Consider the following 17,828-nt stretch of genomic DNA (forward strand, 5'->3'; position numbering starts at 1 on the left):
AAAATTTTTTTTTTTAGCAAAAAATGTTTTTTTTACACAAAGAAAAATAAGTTTTTATACAAAGAAAATGGATTTTACAAAACGAAAATAGGTTTGTATGCCAGGAAAATAGATTTTTACACAAAGAAAATGGACCATTACAAAAAGAAAATGGTTTCCTACACAAAGAAAATGTTTTATGCAAAAAGAAAATAGGTTTTCAAGAATATTGCAACGTTTGGCTTGCCATACAGCTGTATCAAATAAATGTATTTGCACGGATATTTAAGCAAATGCCAAACAGCCTCGGACATATTCGGCGTTCACTTCACGCTATGCCATGGCGCATTACTTGACAGGAGCTATTTTTGTCGTTTCCATGTCAGTGCGCATGGTGATCCAACATACAGAAGGAGGGTGCATTTTGGCTCATTTTGCCCTTTATAGACCGTGTGGTGATCTCACAGCGACGGCTTTTGCCACGTGTGTTTGATTTGTGGTGTCGATTGCCCAGATAACAATCATTCCTATTGGATGAGGCCGTAAAGTGGAGGCTGTGGTCGTCCATTTGATAAACAGCTGTCTGTTGAGCGAACTTGTCGACAGTTGCACTGTCATAAAACTTGTCTTAAAAAACGCAAGTACTTCCTGGGTCAGGGCGGGGTCACAGGCCAATAGAGCTTATTACACAGACAGTCGTCAATCATATCCGTACGCCTCATGATCTCACATGAGGTCATCCAGGGGATCGGTGGTATCGAGTTTCACTTTATAAGCCATCTGGTTTACCGAGGTTTCCCTGTGAACGTTAACCCGCCTGGCTTCTCTGTCCCAAGATGCACTGGGGTATTGTCGTTTTTGCAGGGCAAATGAAGTATGAGATAGAAGTTCACCGCCTGTTTCGAATTAAAAGTTGTTTGATGTCAGCGGGTTTCTCTGGCGCAGAAAAATGTCCCAGGAAATCGATCCCCTCCGAATTGCGATGACGTATAGTTGTGGTCGCTATAGCGTAGATTGGTATTATAATCCCAATCCTTGGTTAATGACGACTCCCCGCAGTTATGCCTGATTGCATAATCCAGTTGAGGACGTCCTTGGTGATCCTAGCCGCTTAATACGACGCACACCCAACTGAGCAATATTCTGTAATTGCCACAGCTTGATTTGCGATGGGAGAGGATACGAAAGGATGACGTAGTCATTGTGAGATGATTTGAGAATGCTCGGCATTTGATCATCGTTATAGTTTTGGCAAAATTTGTAATAATTAGCCACATCAAAATGAGTTCCTCATACACCTCACGGCGATGGATCAACTTCGTTAACTTTAATGTAAGCGTGCAAAGCTATCATCTACACTGCGGCGCGTACTTCACGCTTGTGTGTTTATTTGAAGAGGCAGATCTGCAGATGGTCGTCTGCGCTGTCGAGTATTAAATTCCGTGGCTCCCTCCAGGCTTGGTTCAGTCTGATCATGGTCTGTGTGCTACCTCCACGCTCCGACTCCTCAAACAAGTTTCAGGGGGCATGGTGGGTATGTGAATAATAAAATCAAATTATTCACATGAAAAAAAAGGTAATTTCTAGGATTGAAACCGTATTTTGAAACGCAACTAGTGATATGTTTCGCCATTGGTACTGACATGTTTTGTCAAAGTGAATCAGAGTCGAAGTCCCTGAATGTTTTGATTGGTTTGTCCTCAATAACACATCGTACTCAGACTTAGTACTAGTATGCGATCTTCATATTGCTCGAAATAGTGTAATACTAAGGAACTTTCATTCGTAGGACTTTCAATACACGTTTGACATTCGCACCTCAAAATCAAACATTAGAAACCGACTACAACCACAAGACTATGAGCGTAGCGGTGACGTTACACACCCAATTTTTTGCAATGACATGTTTTGCTGTCAAATTGCAAACAAAAGAATACAGCGGCGTAATAATCTTTTATTGCCCATTGTAAACATTATGAAACAATGGAAGTGTTTCCATGTAATTGTTCCATAGCCTCTTCAATTTTCCAAATTTCCCACGACTTCGAAATAAAAGACTAATATTATGTCATGCTCCCGCGGGACATATTTGGTCTCTCTGTTATCTCAACTATGCTGTCGTCGATGTTATGCAAGCAGGTCATTGTAGGATTAAACTGTCAAATGGATATTGAGTGGAAGTGTCGCAGTGAAAGGACCACAGCACGCGTTATATTTACCGAGGCTAATCATACTCTTGGCTGATTAGCTGAACAGTAACTGGAGCATGGCGAGTTGTAACGATTACTGCTGGGTTCAATGCGGGTGCGCCCATTTTGTCGCTCAAGATGTCAGTTCACCTACAGCGAGAGCAAAGTGATGATGAAGACAAAATCAGGGATATCAAAATAATCGAAGAAACGATAACAATATATGAGCCCACAGTGCCATTCATTCGCCCTTTGTAATATAAAAACAGTGACGTTGCATTCTTGTCAAATTTGTCTCCCTCAACCTTCTTCACGTATCGTTTATCACGTGATTGATCATGCAGTTGCCATTAGTAAACTAGCGTCAATTACTGTTGACAGTCCGCTATTTCTGAAAGCATAGTGTCACTATGTTCTGTGATGACATATCATCAATCAACGAGCTACTTCATACGACAGGTACAAATGAATTCACACCTGTTTTAATCCAAATCCGCATGCCTCGTATAACCCTGGAGTGTACAAATCCACTGACAGCTGCGACTTAATTTGTTGTCCAAATACCTCCATTCAATCGCAGCCACTTCTCCCCAGCATTATTCAATAGTGAGAACTTCAGCGAAGGCGTTCAGTGTGGTGGGAGTGGATACACGCATGTGCATTCCAGCCGGCCACCCTTTGCATAATTGTCTTTTTGTCGTCATTCATTATTTCCCGGTCACAGAGGGATACCTCTTGTAGTTTTGTGACATCGTCTTTCTTACCCAATAATAAGTATGTAGTATTGATGTAATACTTTGTGGCATAGGCAACAGGTATGGTTAATTCGCCACATGGCGCGCGGTTATTTCCGTCAGTCCGTTATTGTTTTCATGCCCAGAACGCAGAAAACCAGGACAATTTGATTTGTGCACATGTAAGGTAGCATGTACCTCAGAGAAATTGTTATCGTCTTAGTTTTTCAAAAAATCGAAAAAAGTATTTTCCCCATAGAATTAACACAGGGGTGGCGACCATTTTGAATTTCATAAATCGGTAAATATTTGTTAATTTCTTTCTCTAGTACCAAACTTTGCACGGTGACCCCTGATTTCTATACTTTATCTAGTAAGAGTATGGTTGGAAATTTCATTCATGAAAGTTTGAGCAAAAGATTAAGCCTTTCAGTTCAGAGGCGTGCGCAGTCTCAGTGCAGAGATCTGGCAAATACAGTGCAGCTGCACATTATAGTGAAATAAATATCCTTCAATCATGGCTCCATTCATCGTAGAAGCTTCTACTTTCTACACTGCATTACACTTTACAAGCCAGCTTGTAAGACTATTAATATATAGCGTATATTGATCCATGAAATTATAGGTGTCTGTTGGCGAGACCTGCGTTTTCCTGGATAGTTTGAGCATTTGCAATCTATAGTCAGCTGGTCCGTATTGTTGAAAATGATTTGCCGAAATCAACGTGTAACACTCTGACATTGACATAGAGATAACTGACGGAAGTCGAGATTAGGCCCGTCCATCTCTCAATCCGTCTGACCGTCTGTCCGTCTGTCCATCCATCAACAGCTGTCTCTTGGACACTTAAAATGAAGCTTGATACAATGATAAAACTGAGATACATGTGTGCGTCCACCAACGGAGCTGACTGACGCCATCATACAAACTCATATGGCCGCCATGTGGCCTCTCTGTAGCATGCTGTGTATTTAAAGTCCATAGTTAGACTAGGCATGCAGAGTCAAGACTTCGTTTCTTTCTATTTATGTTTACAAGGAGAAAAACTTTATTACTTATTAGCAAATACATCTACATGTTCTTTGTATTCCGTATACCAGTCACTGTTTAGGCCTACATAAGACATATAATTTTGTTATTTCCGGTGCCCAGAGACGTCATGCGTCACCCCTGACATGCACAGGCCCAATTTCCTTTGAAATCAAATATGGTTGCTGGGCAATAGTAAGTGAAGTGTTGCATACGTTCGTGGAGCAGAAAAAGCTCCAGCTCGCGAGGATGATAAACATACACATATCTGGCAGCCATATTGCCCGCGTAGAACTGGCAGCCATATTGTCCGCAGTATGACCTGGGGGAGGCCGTTTTGTTTATGTTTTGTCATGTAGTCGTATTCAGATATGTATCTGGATAGATTTCCGTATGACTCATGCTGGCACAATGCCAAGTTTCAGTTCTTCAAGTACGTATAGCCTTCCGAAGTCGATGATGCAAGCCTCTCTGAAATTGAACACACGAGAAACACACGTTAGTGTGGTTGTATTCGTACAGATTTGCCGTACGTCGTAGATAGTAGCTTTCATGATCTTGTCTATAATTTGAATATTCACTTTTGCATCAACTCGGTTTCTTTATCGCCGCTCATAGGCTATTGAACGTAACCATGAACAACAGACATGTCATTGATGTCGAGAGATCAAGAAAATCCACAAACAGGAAACTGCTATTGATTCATTGGTCGGCAGATTAGATTTTGCGTTACATTTGTGTGTTTGAGAAATATTAAGATCAACCTTGCATTTGGGTCGGACTTTCTTATGATATCAGTCATTTGACAGTCCCAGAGTTAAATTCGCACTTGTTGGAGAATTCAGAAACAACGCATGCGTGGTGTTGTGACACATTTGCCGCGAGTCATAATCAAAAACTACCCTCGTAGTCTTCCATGCAAGCAGATTAAAAACCGTGCATCAAGCAGTGTGACGTCAACACCTGCAACAGCTAATATTTTCTTTAAACGATATATCGTCGCGCACAACTTATATTTCTTGAATATCAGACGCTTATTCACATTTCTCAAACGTAAAAGGAGGAAGAATTTAAAGGGGCAAAGTCGGCCATTTTTCATGAATTTTGTTTGATGCAAGATACTACTTATATATTGACATGTTGAAAGATACTGAATGAATGGGTGACCATGCATATTCGACCCCGGTTTTAGACAAATTAACTGAAACCGTCGCGAAAATGAATTAATGGTCATGAACATTAAATCATTTTCGCCATGGTTTCATATATCGTGTCTAAAACCAGGGTCGAATATATGCATGGTCACCCATTCATTCATTATCTTTCGACATGCCAAACAATATAAGTAGTATCTCGTATCAAACAAAATTCATGAAAAATGGCCGACTTTGTCCCTTTGACAGCGGTAAATCTTCCCACAAAATATATACAAATCGACAAATCACCTTCCCCAAGGCAGGGTAATAATTACATTTTTGCAATTGCCGTAATCATAACTATAAAATACACAATATCTTATCGATGAATCAACGACATTTTCCTGTATATGGATATTATGGTCTGCCATCATCAATTATATATACATGCTGCTGGTCATGACTATTTGTTGAAATTGCTCTTGTACACGGCGAACAAGAAAGCGAGTCGATGAAAATATTAACATTCAAAACGTGGTCAATGCATTATCGTCGCTGCGTTTATAGACATGGTCGAACAGTCTTTAAAATTAGCAGATGACAGTGGCGGAAATTCTGTCCTTTATTCGACCTTTCCAACAGAGCATTTCTTAATCGCTGCGTTTAACATCATTATGTCCAAATTTGTAATGAATCGCCTCGGTAAAAGGTTCCAGTAATACGTTCTAGATATCAGTTAACGCCCGATGCATTATCAGGCGTTCGATTACGTATCACTGACTTCAATTTATGCGTTAGCACTTCAGAACATCCTGCTTGGTAATGCATGCCGTTCGTGAGAACTCTGTCGCTCACGACCCCGGCCTACACTGTACTAAGAAACTTCCTCTCTCCCGTGGGATTAAACGATATCATTTTTCCATATTCGCCCCTTGGTAATCGAAGAACGATATGTATATCGTGCGATTATAACTGTAAACCGAAACACTGAACGTACTGAAGATTCTCCCGTGAGATCGTCTCCTTTCAGTTATCAATCACTGACACCGTACACACATGTATATACCTAATCAAACATTCCAAACAGGTTGGAATTTCATGTCAAAATTCGTCAATGTAAGTGACGAAATATTAACAATTTATGATATTTAGTATTCATACGAAAAACAGCAATTTGATAAGGTCTTCAATGAACACATTTCGATAACATGACTCACCCATAATAGCATTTGAAACCTGACAATGCTGCATCAATATCATTTCAGCGCATAAGCAACGTCTTGCAAAAGGGAAATCTTGTCTTATTTCAGAAATCCAAACGATATAACAAGATTGGGAATGTGATCACATTTGTAGCTCTACTTACTGTACCTATCGACGCACAGTGAAGGCCAGAAGCTGTTTTTGTTTTTTAAATTTCATAAACAGTTCCTTGTTCTATTAGTTAAAGCATTTTGAAACTCCAAATATTTAGCTTGTCAACACCGTGACAGCGCCTGAACAAAATCATGTTAAATAGCGTTGCGCTATTGTTGTTTACGGCTGTGGCCTGAATTCTAGTCCAGAATTCACTTTCTAACAGTAACAATGCAGTCTACACATGTACGAGCTGAGTTGATAAGCTGAATACTGTGTATCTCAATATACTTATGGGAGTAGAACAAGAAACTGTAGTTGAGATTAAAAACAAAAATTGTGAAAAAACTCATCAAATGTTACAGTAACTGACCCTTTGTCGGGAAAATAGTGTTTGAAAAATAATGGACGCCTCACAAACAGCCTTGTAGGGAATGTTTTTTAAGTTAAATGACCATGAGTTTTATCCACATTAATATTAATAGTTCAGAATTTTATCCACATAAATAGTAAACATGGGGTGTTTAAACACTGTGTAAACACTCTTAGTTGTGGAGCAGGAAATATTTTAGTTGAAAAAGGACATCGGTTAACAATATCGCTCAAAGTCACATACATAGACAAAGACAGTAGAGATAGTAGAGGGTAATATTTAAATAATAACACATGAGAGCGAGGGCAATATCACGATTTATTGCCTGCCCAAGGGATGGTGGTCATGATCGAAATACTGATGATGCCCTCGCCTACGGCTCGGGCATCATCAGTATTTCGATCATGACCACCCGAGCCGTAGGCGAGGGCATCATCAGTATTTCGATCATGACCACCATCCCTTGGGCAGGCAAAAATCGTGATATTGCCCAAGCTCTCATGTGTTATTATTTTTATTACACCGAACAAGCAAACATGCAAAGAAACAAAAACACAAAGACTTCTTCGAGTACAGTTCGCCTTCTGAGTCCGGACCTCAGCGTAAAATGTTGTCAGTGCCGAGTCTAGGGTTGCCGCTAAAGTTTGCCGATCTCCTCGGTGGCGTATCCAAATTTGTTGCTTGCATAGTCGCTGAACACTGAAATTGCATTCCTTGTTGCCATTTTCGTTCGTTTGCTGTTTACTTGCATCAAAATATCGTCTAACTGTGCCGGTGACAGCTCTGCATGACGTTTCGCAGCCATAAGTTGCCAACTGCAAAGTACAACAAGCGAACGACAATTTGTTTTGCGCAGAAAGGATGCGCAGTAAGTAAAATGATGTCATCCATGTAATATCAAATGCAGAGGGCATCATCAAGTTCGCAGAGGGCATCATCACATTCGCAGAGGGCATCATCACGTTCTTTTACATGTCACGTGAGTCGTGTTAAACCAGTGGCAGTGAACGCTGAATGAGTGAGGTGTAATCATAGGCGCACGACGAATTTTAAAATCACTTGTCTGTAATTGAATGGTGAAACTTGCATTTTATTAACAACTGTGCAAACAGAAATCATACGGACAGCTTTTGAGACATACTGTGAGCAGCGCCCAGAACACGGCTGTGGCCGCTCGGCTATCTTGTACACATTACTCTAAAGGTACGAAACTATTGGGAAAATAATTTAAATAAAATCCGTAAAATAAAACGTTGTTGGCAACCCTGGGGATTCAAACTTCTCTGTGTTGTCGCATGCGTGGTACTAAATCGATCGACTGGGTTCTTGAAACACAAAAACTGCACCGGGCCATGTAATTGCTGGTAAGTCGCTAAATTTTACCTCCGGACAACTCCCGTGACACCGCCATTTTGAAGGCTCCCACATCAGTACGAATAACAATGACGTACTGGTTTAAAAGGAAAGTATGCGCATGCGTCAACTTCAAGCTGCACACTTTGAAAATGGCGCTGGCATGGGACTTGTCCGTAAAAAAAACATTGCGCTCATTATCAGCCGTAGATGGGGCGATGTTGATTTTACAAGTTAGGAAGCCGATCGATCGATTTGTGTAAGTATTCCCTTGATTAAATTGAAGTTTAAATCTCGAGGATGGCCAATAACCGTTAATTTTGTCTAATTTAAAAATTATTTTCCAAATACTTTCGTACCTTTAGAGTAATGTGTACAAGACAGCCGAGCGGCCACAGCCGTGTTTTGGGCTCTGCTCACTGTATGTCACAAAAGCTGCTTGCACGATTTCCGTTCGTACAGTTATCAGCATGTTTCAACATTAAAATTGTAGACAAGTGATTTTAAAATTCGCCGTTTCTATAAAGTTAGTAACGTTAACAGTAGAGCTGCGCGGCCACAGCCGTGCACGGGGCACTGTTCACTGTATGTCTCAATAGCTGCCTGCACGATTTCCGTTTGCACAGATTTTAATAAAATGCATGTTTCAACATTAAAATTACAGACAAGTGATTTCAAAAGACGTCGTGCGCCTGTGGGTGTAATAAGTATGTATAACCAAGCATGATGAAAGAGTGATGAGGGGGATAACATAATTTACATCCCCCGCATCGGTCACCGTGTACTCTGTCATAAGTCTAATATCGTCTGTCCATCGCAAATGTATCTCAGGTTACTCATTTTAAGACGTAACTCTCACCAATATCCTGCCGGAAAGTGATGCTCGGTAGACTTGCAGAAACGGCCTACACACCGATTGTTCTGACGTAATATAATATGAAAGTAATCTAAAATGCAACTCTCAAATCTTTCGCAAAAAATAATCACCAAGGCCCATTTCCGCGTTAGCTTATAGTATTACATCGCCTTCTGTTATATATTACCAAGAAATTGCATTCATGTTCTGTTTTATATAAGTTACTATTGGAAATCGGAAATGGCTGACCTGTATTTCTTGTTACTTAACTCGCGCTTCACTGCAAAAGCTCAGAATGAGCCGTGACACTAATGTCACGTGATAATTCACCATTACCGATTCGTCGATGCATCATTTGTTCAGAGGATGCGTGACCAAAAATTAAATAAGCAATATTTCACCTTCCGCGATTTGACGAGTTTACGTTGGCAGACCAAGCAAAGACTCCAAAGTACTCTCCAGAATTCCACAAGTTTTTTTGCTTTCAAGCTTAGTAAACTGATTATTGCAAGAGTAGCAATCCTGTAAAAATGAAAATTATCACTTTGCAGATTCATTCCATCTTAGCCACCCCACTTATGCTTTTAACAGGGTATCCCTAACGCTGACGAAAATCGGTTGAGTAGATCTAACACGTGACAATTCTTGTGATATGGAATCTGTGTCTTAGACTGTCGTCTTTCTTTATCTCCAGGAAATTGTAACACCCAAGTTCGACACGTTACTGAATATACAGAATGTGAATACACATATCTATCGATTTCGTCGAGAAATGAGCGATTGCAATGAGCTACAGCACAGTTTGAATAATATCCTATCATTTTGCATCTTTATCATGTCGATGTTGAAAATCTCACAAGTTAGAATTTCAGTTTCTGGCTACATTAAATAGTATTGTTTAATCGAAAATGTCTTATTCGCTTAACAGTATTGAAATTTCTTGGTCTTAGTGCGTCCGTCTCGTGTCATTCTCTCTCGTGTCATTTTGCCACTTGACGATTCAGTAAGTGAAAAATGGATGAAAGCGCACATGACATTATACTGCTTGAATAGTCTAAATCTAACCTGTCATTGTGCGAATCCAAGATCTAGAAATATCCCGTCAGATTCTGGACAAGTACTTTAGTATCCTTTCATTATATAACTTTTCCATTACCAGATATGTTCAAAATACTTCCTATTATAGGGAAAATGTCCTCGCTCCAGTTTTCTGAATTGAAACGTTCTGGGTTAGAGGTTAACCGCGATGCTATCCTTATGCGCAGGTGCTTCTGAGCAATGCAAATATCGATTCTCTAGGGACACATCTGTCTGAACAAGTAGCGTGACAGCTAAAGCTCCGTTCAGGCACGTACAGGTTTTTAATTCCGCAATGCGACACATTGCGATGAAATCTAAACTTCTCGGCGATCAATCTTTCCGGGGCCGACCCCTTCATCAAGCGAACTCAAACATCGCGTGCGCTTTCCTCAAACGTTGATATTTCCTTGAACGAGGTTAAACAGGTCATCATGATCTCAGTCGATTGACAATGACAACGCCTTGTATCGCGATTGGGTTTTGCCAATGCACAAAAGTGATAGCTTCTCGTAATATATATAGTTGAACGTTTCAAATAAATCCCTGTTAGAACAGTGTATACACAAAAAAGCACCGATGTTCTTTGTCAGCAATTGTTGTTAGATTAGATAAGGCTGTAGTGAGATGGGTTGGTCATTGACAGGTCAATTAAAAGGCAACAAAATGCATATGAAAATGCCCCCACCGAATATTTAAGGGGAGTTGTTATTTCATTTGAGTGAACAGTTACTTTTACATGCTCTTATAGTTTTGGTGGTTTTTCCATTACAATTTTCTTTGCAATGGGTTCATGACAATGACGATGGAGATCAATGTACTAAAAAGGAAGTAAATTTCAGTAATCCATTTCAGGGTTAACGCACTATCTATGAATGTTGACATTCTGCTCCTTATCAAGTCATGATGATAGTTTTATCATGCGTAGTTAAGTGGCGTCGCTGCCATTCAATGTTTTGTGGGCAAACGGAAAGAGTCGTCATTCTGAATATTTGCTGCTATTGTGACGAAGTATACACTCTGAAATACAACGTGATTCGCGCAACACGTCTGTCGTATTCAGTCGTCGAGAATGATGAAAATACCACATGTATGTAGGTCATGATGGTAGGATTGTAGATGAGTCAGGTGTCATCCTTCGCCGTGTCGGTGACCTATATAGTTTAAATGCAGATCCGGTAACTTGATGCTATGCCTTGAAACGGCTTGCTTTTGCCAGTTCAACGTACCTTGGAGAATTGTAACCCTATTGAATAAGCGCGGCGCCATCGCAAGTGAAAAGTGGCCTAAAGTTTAGCAAATCCTCGTTTCTCTGAAGGTCATTGATGAGTGACGGGCGCATGCTCCCCAACTTACAAACTTTGAAGTTCCCCGTTTTGAAAGAGCAGCCTCTCACGAGAATGTAAGAGCGTGACACTCTTCCCCTGCCAATACGCACTCAGGGATTAAGCATGTAGCTAAATACCTTTTAGCCACTTTCAGATTTTTATTTTTTTCTCGATTAAACACGTCCCAAACCCAAATAAAGTATACATTTTCTAAAAGCCCTGATATAGAGCTATCCGACCAAGCACAGTACACGGTCATTATTTGCATAAGAGTCACGTGACAAGCGTTTTGCTGAACCTTCCAAAAACAGGTTTTTCCCGCCTTACGCAAAACACGCTGCAAGATTTCCGGTTGAAATTTCTTCATTGACAAGCCTTGACAATATCCTTCAAAACCGTGTCTGCGATTTTTTCCCGGAGGCTCCATTCAAATTATATGGCGTGATAATTAAAATTCCTTGAAAAGCACCCTCATCTAACACCTTTAAGAGCGCATTTAAAGAAAACAAAGGCATAAAAAAAAATCCCAGACACGGTTTTGAAGGATATTGTCAAGGCTTGTCAATGAAGAAATTCCAACCGGAAATCTTGCAGCGTGTTTGCATAAGGCGGGAAAAACCGGTTTTTAGTAAAACGCTTGTCACGTGACTCTTATGCAAATAATGACCGTGTACAGTGCTTGGTCGGATAGCTCTATATCAGGGCTTTCAGAAAATGTATACTTTATTGGGGATTGGGACGTGTTCAATTGAGAAAAAAATAAAAATCTGAAAGTGTCTAAAAGGTATATAGCTACCTTAAGCATTCAGCTATTGAATCTTTTCACTGCTGACACTGTTTCTGATACTTCACTCAACGCCGAATTGTTTGTGGCGCGTTCCGCCACCGTGTTTACAGCGATATTCGAAGTGTGTAATTTTAACAGTGCACCTCGACACAGTGCGAATGCCTAATGGCCGGAGCAGAGGCCGTGACTTTTGATATTTTGCATGACCTGAATCGGCACACTATTGGCGCACTTCTCGGAGAAATATACCAGAACCATTGTTAGAGTGTCTCGACGCGGCTCACATAAATAAAGACGGTGTGCCACGACATGTATATAATTGTCAACAGTGACATTTGATACGAGTACGCAAGCTGTGGAAATAGCCGTGAGAAATAGCTATTTCAGAATATTTTGATTCGAAAAAATATAATAGTAACAATACTGAATGTACAGAAAGGTTGAAATGGTTCGCTCAGCGCTGTTACATGAATACCGTCTCAAGAAATCACACTTCTCTTTGTACTGATTCTCCCCTTGATGAAGGAGATTGAAAAACCTGTTGAGTTAGACAACTTAGATACGAATCAAACAATCTAATTGTAATCGGTAGAGCGGTGAACGCGCAGTCTCAGATCCATGTGGATGTATTTTGCCAGTCTTGCAATTGCGCCTGGCTATGTGCAAACGGCTGCCCTTCGCTTCTCGCAAACGCCGTGCAATTTTTTGCCATTGATGTCATGAAATATACTTATTAAAGCAGCACTAAGAGCAATACCTCAAAGGTTCACTAAATACTAATGTTTGTTTTGCGATAAATGTGTTTCCCTACATGTTTTTCTAGTTTATCTCAACATGTCTCTATCACATTTCTTGAAAGTGAAATATTCAACGTCTGTGCGTCTAACTAACCTCGCTCTCTCTTTAACGCTCAATTTTTAACTAATGTCTTTTTTCGCTAATTTTTATTGCACGCAGCTTCATAGGAAAGAAGTAAGTAGAAACCAAGTGTTCATGTACTAACCCACATTGCAATGTTCTGTACCATCCACCTTCATCTGAACGCATGTATCTTGTCATGCCACTTGGTACCTTTTCACATTCACACACATATAGCAGTAATATTTGTTGGGAATACGTATAAAGGATATCGGACAGTTGTAATTTTGTGTCTCGTTCTTAAAATATTAAGTTTTTGTGGTGGATAGGAGAGCGAAATGCTGGTGGAGGTATTTTCGTAAACAGTAATATATATATATATATATATATATATATATATATATATATATATATATATATATATATATATATATACATATACATATACATACACACATATATATATATATATATATATATATATATATATATATATATATATATATATATATATATATATATATATATATATATATCATCTTCGCCATACACCATTTTAACATGAGAGGAGGTCCGCGCGTATGAATATCTCGTTCCCCCCAGGCGTAGTTACGTGTCTCACTGGGAAGATGTCGTGACTGCACGCTCAACTTCTCATTTGGCTGAGATGATTTTAATGTCCTTGATGTAAGTTTTGCAAAAAATGCAACGGTCGGTTGCTGTTATGCAGTGTACCTGCAGACATGGCTTTAATTATTTATCGGGAGAGGGATGTGCGCGGAGTTCGTAAATGAGCTGTGATTATTACTTGCCGATTCAAACACTCTCGCATCCTGTCTTTGTCCACATTTGCGTTTTTCATCCTCGCTCAGGTGAGACGCTTCCTGAATAAATGCTGGGCAAAAGTGTTAATCGCACCAACTTAATTATTTAAAACACAAGCCTACATAATCAAAACAACGCCAATCTTTAGTCTTACGTGTCACAAGGTCAGCTTTCGAAAGGCATTACGAGTTTTATTGAGCGCCGTTACATATGTTATGTTTCAATTTCCTGATCGAAACTAACCTTTAGCAGATTCTGTCACGACTAGAGCTGTGTGCAAGATGTTAACTTGTCGGACTTTATATATGTGTGTGTTTGTGCTGAGCATTTTTACCTGGCATTTTTGCATTTTTCTTTTCATTGTAAACGACCATATTGCAGATTATGCAATATTTTCCTTAGAAATTCCGTCGCAAACAAGAATGGTAAATTTATTTCAACTTTTGCTCACAAAGCCTTAAAATAAATATATTAAGTTTCAGCGTTCACTAATGAGGCGGTGAAATCATTTCGGATGCACTAAGATCCAAAGTTGCCGGCTTTCAAGTTGAATAAGTGAATAGCAATACTCATCCCAAGAATTTTCTGTATTTACAATAGCGGGCACCATTTTTTCAACAAAAACTGATTTGCTATTAGCAATAGTATAATTCAACTCCGAGCATCAAAAACGAAATCCTTTGATATTTCTGTATACAGATTATCTTTCTATAGGATGGTATGCAAATCGTGTTCCCCTCTTTTCCCCCGCGTTGGTATCACAGATTTGCCGTTCTGAGTAAATGTCAGGCCACAGCTACTCCTGAAAATGCTCCATAATTCTGTCCATCGACGCCTTTTTCTCTGACAAGTGTAAGGCAGTTTCCGGGAAAGCTCCCGCGTTCTGTATGTATTAGATACGACACTTGAATAATTCAAATTGAGTTCGGCTTAGGTGGAAACGCTTGATTAATTGGTCGATCAGACCATTTCAAATTGATTGAATGATGTTTTATCTGATTTGCATTCGCCATGCAATAACATCCCTCTCTTGTCACGACGAATTCTAAGGTATTGCAAACCCTGAGGCAAGCAGTCACCATATTCAGCTCTGCTGGCATGGACATTGAGTCAGCGTACAGACTTCAGGAAACATCTTCCCCGAAGTCACAATCTATCTTCGTTAGCTGGGCCATGTGGCGATGATACGTGCTCGCTGCGAAAGATAGCATCTATCACCTCACCAATATTACTCATACAACACACGTTGATGCTTGACACACAGAATACATCGGTTTGAAGTAAAGAATGCTGGGAGATCACCGGGGCCTCCGCATGACAGGTTAACGATCTGTCGACTCAAACACAATATCTCATGTTCACCTTAAGTCCAGGCATCAGTTTACGAAAAACATTACTAAGTTAACTGTAATTCTTAAGTCTCCTTTGAAAATTATTTTCTTACCAATTTCAATTTTTCTGCAGGTATGTTCCATCTCTTCACGCGGGTACTTGCAGATGTGTTGAAGTTTCGAAATTCACCGTTTGCCAATGATAAATATTATACAATATCACTTTCTCTGACGTAATTTCTGATAACAATTTCTGTTTTTAAAGGTCGAACTTTTGAAAAGAAAGCTTGGTCAAATACAGGACGATGCTCTCAATGAAGAACAACGCCGGAAGGTATCCCTTCCCATCTTGCATTGCGCATGTTACTGACAACTTGGAGTAGTGATATAGGTGTTTGACTGTTGTGTCAGTGAAGCTTAGTCCGCGCGCTTGTCATTGGTAGACTGGCACATATGATGTTTTATGCTTTATAGATACCATTTTGCCTGCGGCTTGGTTGCAGTTTTTGAGTGTTGCAGTTTTTTTGCATGGGTATTTTTAGTCTGAGCATGCGTTGTCATTGAAGAGGACTTCCAATCTTAACGGATGGAAACGGGAAAATATCCACACACTGAAAATTGTTATCTGCCACAGAAGTATCGCTTTCAAGATTTGCATAAGTTCTGATGTCTTTACAAAAAACCAAATCCAAAATCCTCAAAACAGATACTGAAACCAAATCATTGTAATATTCCTCCAGTGATCTATCGATGCAGTGGTTTCTCATACAAATGTTTCATACGTGTTTACATATCCATATCGAAAACCTCGTCCGTGTGAGTACAAACTTTCCAATGAGCGTCCGCTGAGGTTGAGTTAGTCCACTCACAATGTATAGGTCAACTTGTGTGACACGTATTTTATCATCAATTTGCACATATCTTGTGTTAAAAGGCCAATAGCTGTAACTTTTGATGATGATTTCACTATTTTGTCTTTATTGTCAACAACTGTTTCTTTTTTGACTCCTCAAAGCAAGTTGAGATACACAGCATTCAGCTTATCAACTCAGGCTGTATATATGTATCAAGTGAAGAATTCAAATATAAACAATAACAATGCATATTTCACGTATAAACGCTGTGTTTACAAGCTAAATAGTGGGTATTCTAACATCTTTGGGGAGAAGAAAAAGAACTTGATGAAAACAAATATAGTAAAAAAACATCAACAGTTACAGCTAATGGCCGTTTAATTTCATACTGCCAATTACAACCACGGGTTTTGCATGCGTTTGCCATCTCGTGATTTCAGCAACAGTACTGAGGGTCTGATTACCTTGTTATCATATTTCCCATTTAGATGCAAAAGCTGCAGGAATCAAGCGACGGCAGCGTTGAATATGATGTCGCCGCCCTGATGGCGGAACTCCACCAGAAGACGGAGCGCGAGTGCGACCTGCAGCACCAACTACAACTCGTAGAGGAAGAGGCAAACGTCATGAGACGAAAACTCGGGGAAATCGAACAGGAGAGGGAGCGCCTTGAATTTGAACTTGAAAAGTATAAAATGCACTTCGGAACTTTGGAAAGTCCTCGAAAAGAGAGCGAAAAGGGTAAAATCAGCGAGAAAGAGGCCGAACTTCGCCTGCAATTGATGATGACGGAACAGGAAGCGACCGTCATGCACCGGAAGATCTCGGAATTGGAGACTAAAAATGAAGAGCTCATGTCAGCAATAGTCAAGAGCGAAGGGAAAGATGGTAGGTAAACCCGTCTAACGTCTTAAATAGGTATCAGTACGCCAAATCAAATGTTTTTTACATTTCGGAGTCATGTACTAAAAACACACATATATTAAATAAATAAGAGAAACAAATGGATGTTCACAAGTGCAGCACGCTTTGATCGCCATCAGTTGCCATGATACTGACAATAAATTTCAAAAGTGTATTTGCCAGAGGATTACAATACAATACGCACGTTCAAAATGCATAACTTTGGATTTTCGACTTTGTCGATCATAGCTGTATAATTTTGTGATATACCAGACATGATATTAAAGCAAGAAACTGAGTGTATGCCGCCTCGGAGAAACATTTTGTGACCCTTCCAAATTTTCCCGCCCAAGCGATCACTGATTTGGTCTGTTACGCCACAGCGTCACCTACAAAGCAGTCACTAATGTATCGAAATCATCGTGTAACCGCCAGTGAAACATAAATTGTGAGAGTTGTTTGTAATTCCCGATAATATCCGATATCCGATATTACCCAGATATCCGAAAAAGTTTGTTTTACTGTAAGCAAAGCAATTCTCTTAGACAAAAACTAAGACCTCCATGAAATAAACTTTCTCTGCAGACCCCCACTAGCAGTTTAATCACTCCGGCAAGTAACTTGAAATGAAAGTACAATGTCTGAAATTACAAATATTTAGTGCATGTTGTAGCAGTTAACGTGACCAAAATTGCAGTGTGACAGGAAAAGACATCACGACGACACACAGACATTGAAAGTACGATGACCTTAACATCTGGTTCAGAGGGTACAGATTTTCTGAGTCAGCAGTTTTGACGCAGCAAGAAGTCGACAAATATTAAATGTAAGCTGTCATAGAAAGTTTAACTCGCGTGGTT

At 39.8% G+C, this 17,828-nt stretch overlaps 1 protein-coding gene across 12 annotated transcripts in view; it reads left to right on the forward strand.

The window, feature by feature from the left end:
- The window catches only part of LOC139115260 (uncharacterized), a 74,520-nt gene that overhangs the window by 15,922 nt on the left and 40,770 nt on the right, over positions 1 to 17,828 (forward strand). For 7 of the 12 annotated variants that reach the window (XM_070677249.1, XM_070677254.1, XM_070677252.1 and 4 more), the window contains exons 2-4: positions 13,155 to 13,169; positions 15,477 to 15,545; positions 16,554 to 16,953. In XM_070677249.1, coding sequence (XP_070533350.1) covers positions 13,155 to 13,169; positions 15,477 to 15,545; positions 16,554 to 16,953 — 484 coding nt within the window. The remainder of the gene's footprint in view (positions 1 to 13,154; positions 13,170 to 15,476; positions 15,546 to 16,553; positions 16,954 to 17,828) is intronic. The other 5 variants (XM_070677244.1, XM_070677247.1, XM_070677250.1 and 2 more) reach the window with 3 other exon arrangements.

This window comes from Ptychodera flava, chromosome 17 (genome assembly GCF_041260155.1).
Source record: "Ptychodera flava strain L36383 chromosome 17, AS_Pfla_20210202, whole genome shotgun sequence".
Classification (NCBI taxonomy): Eukaryota; Metazoa; Hemichordata; class Enteropneusta; family Ptychoderidae; genus Ptychodera; species Ptychodera flava.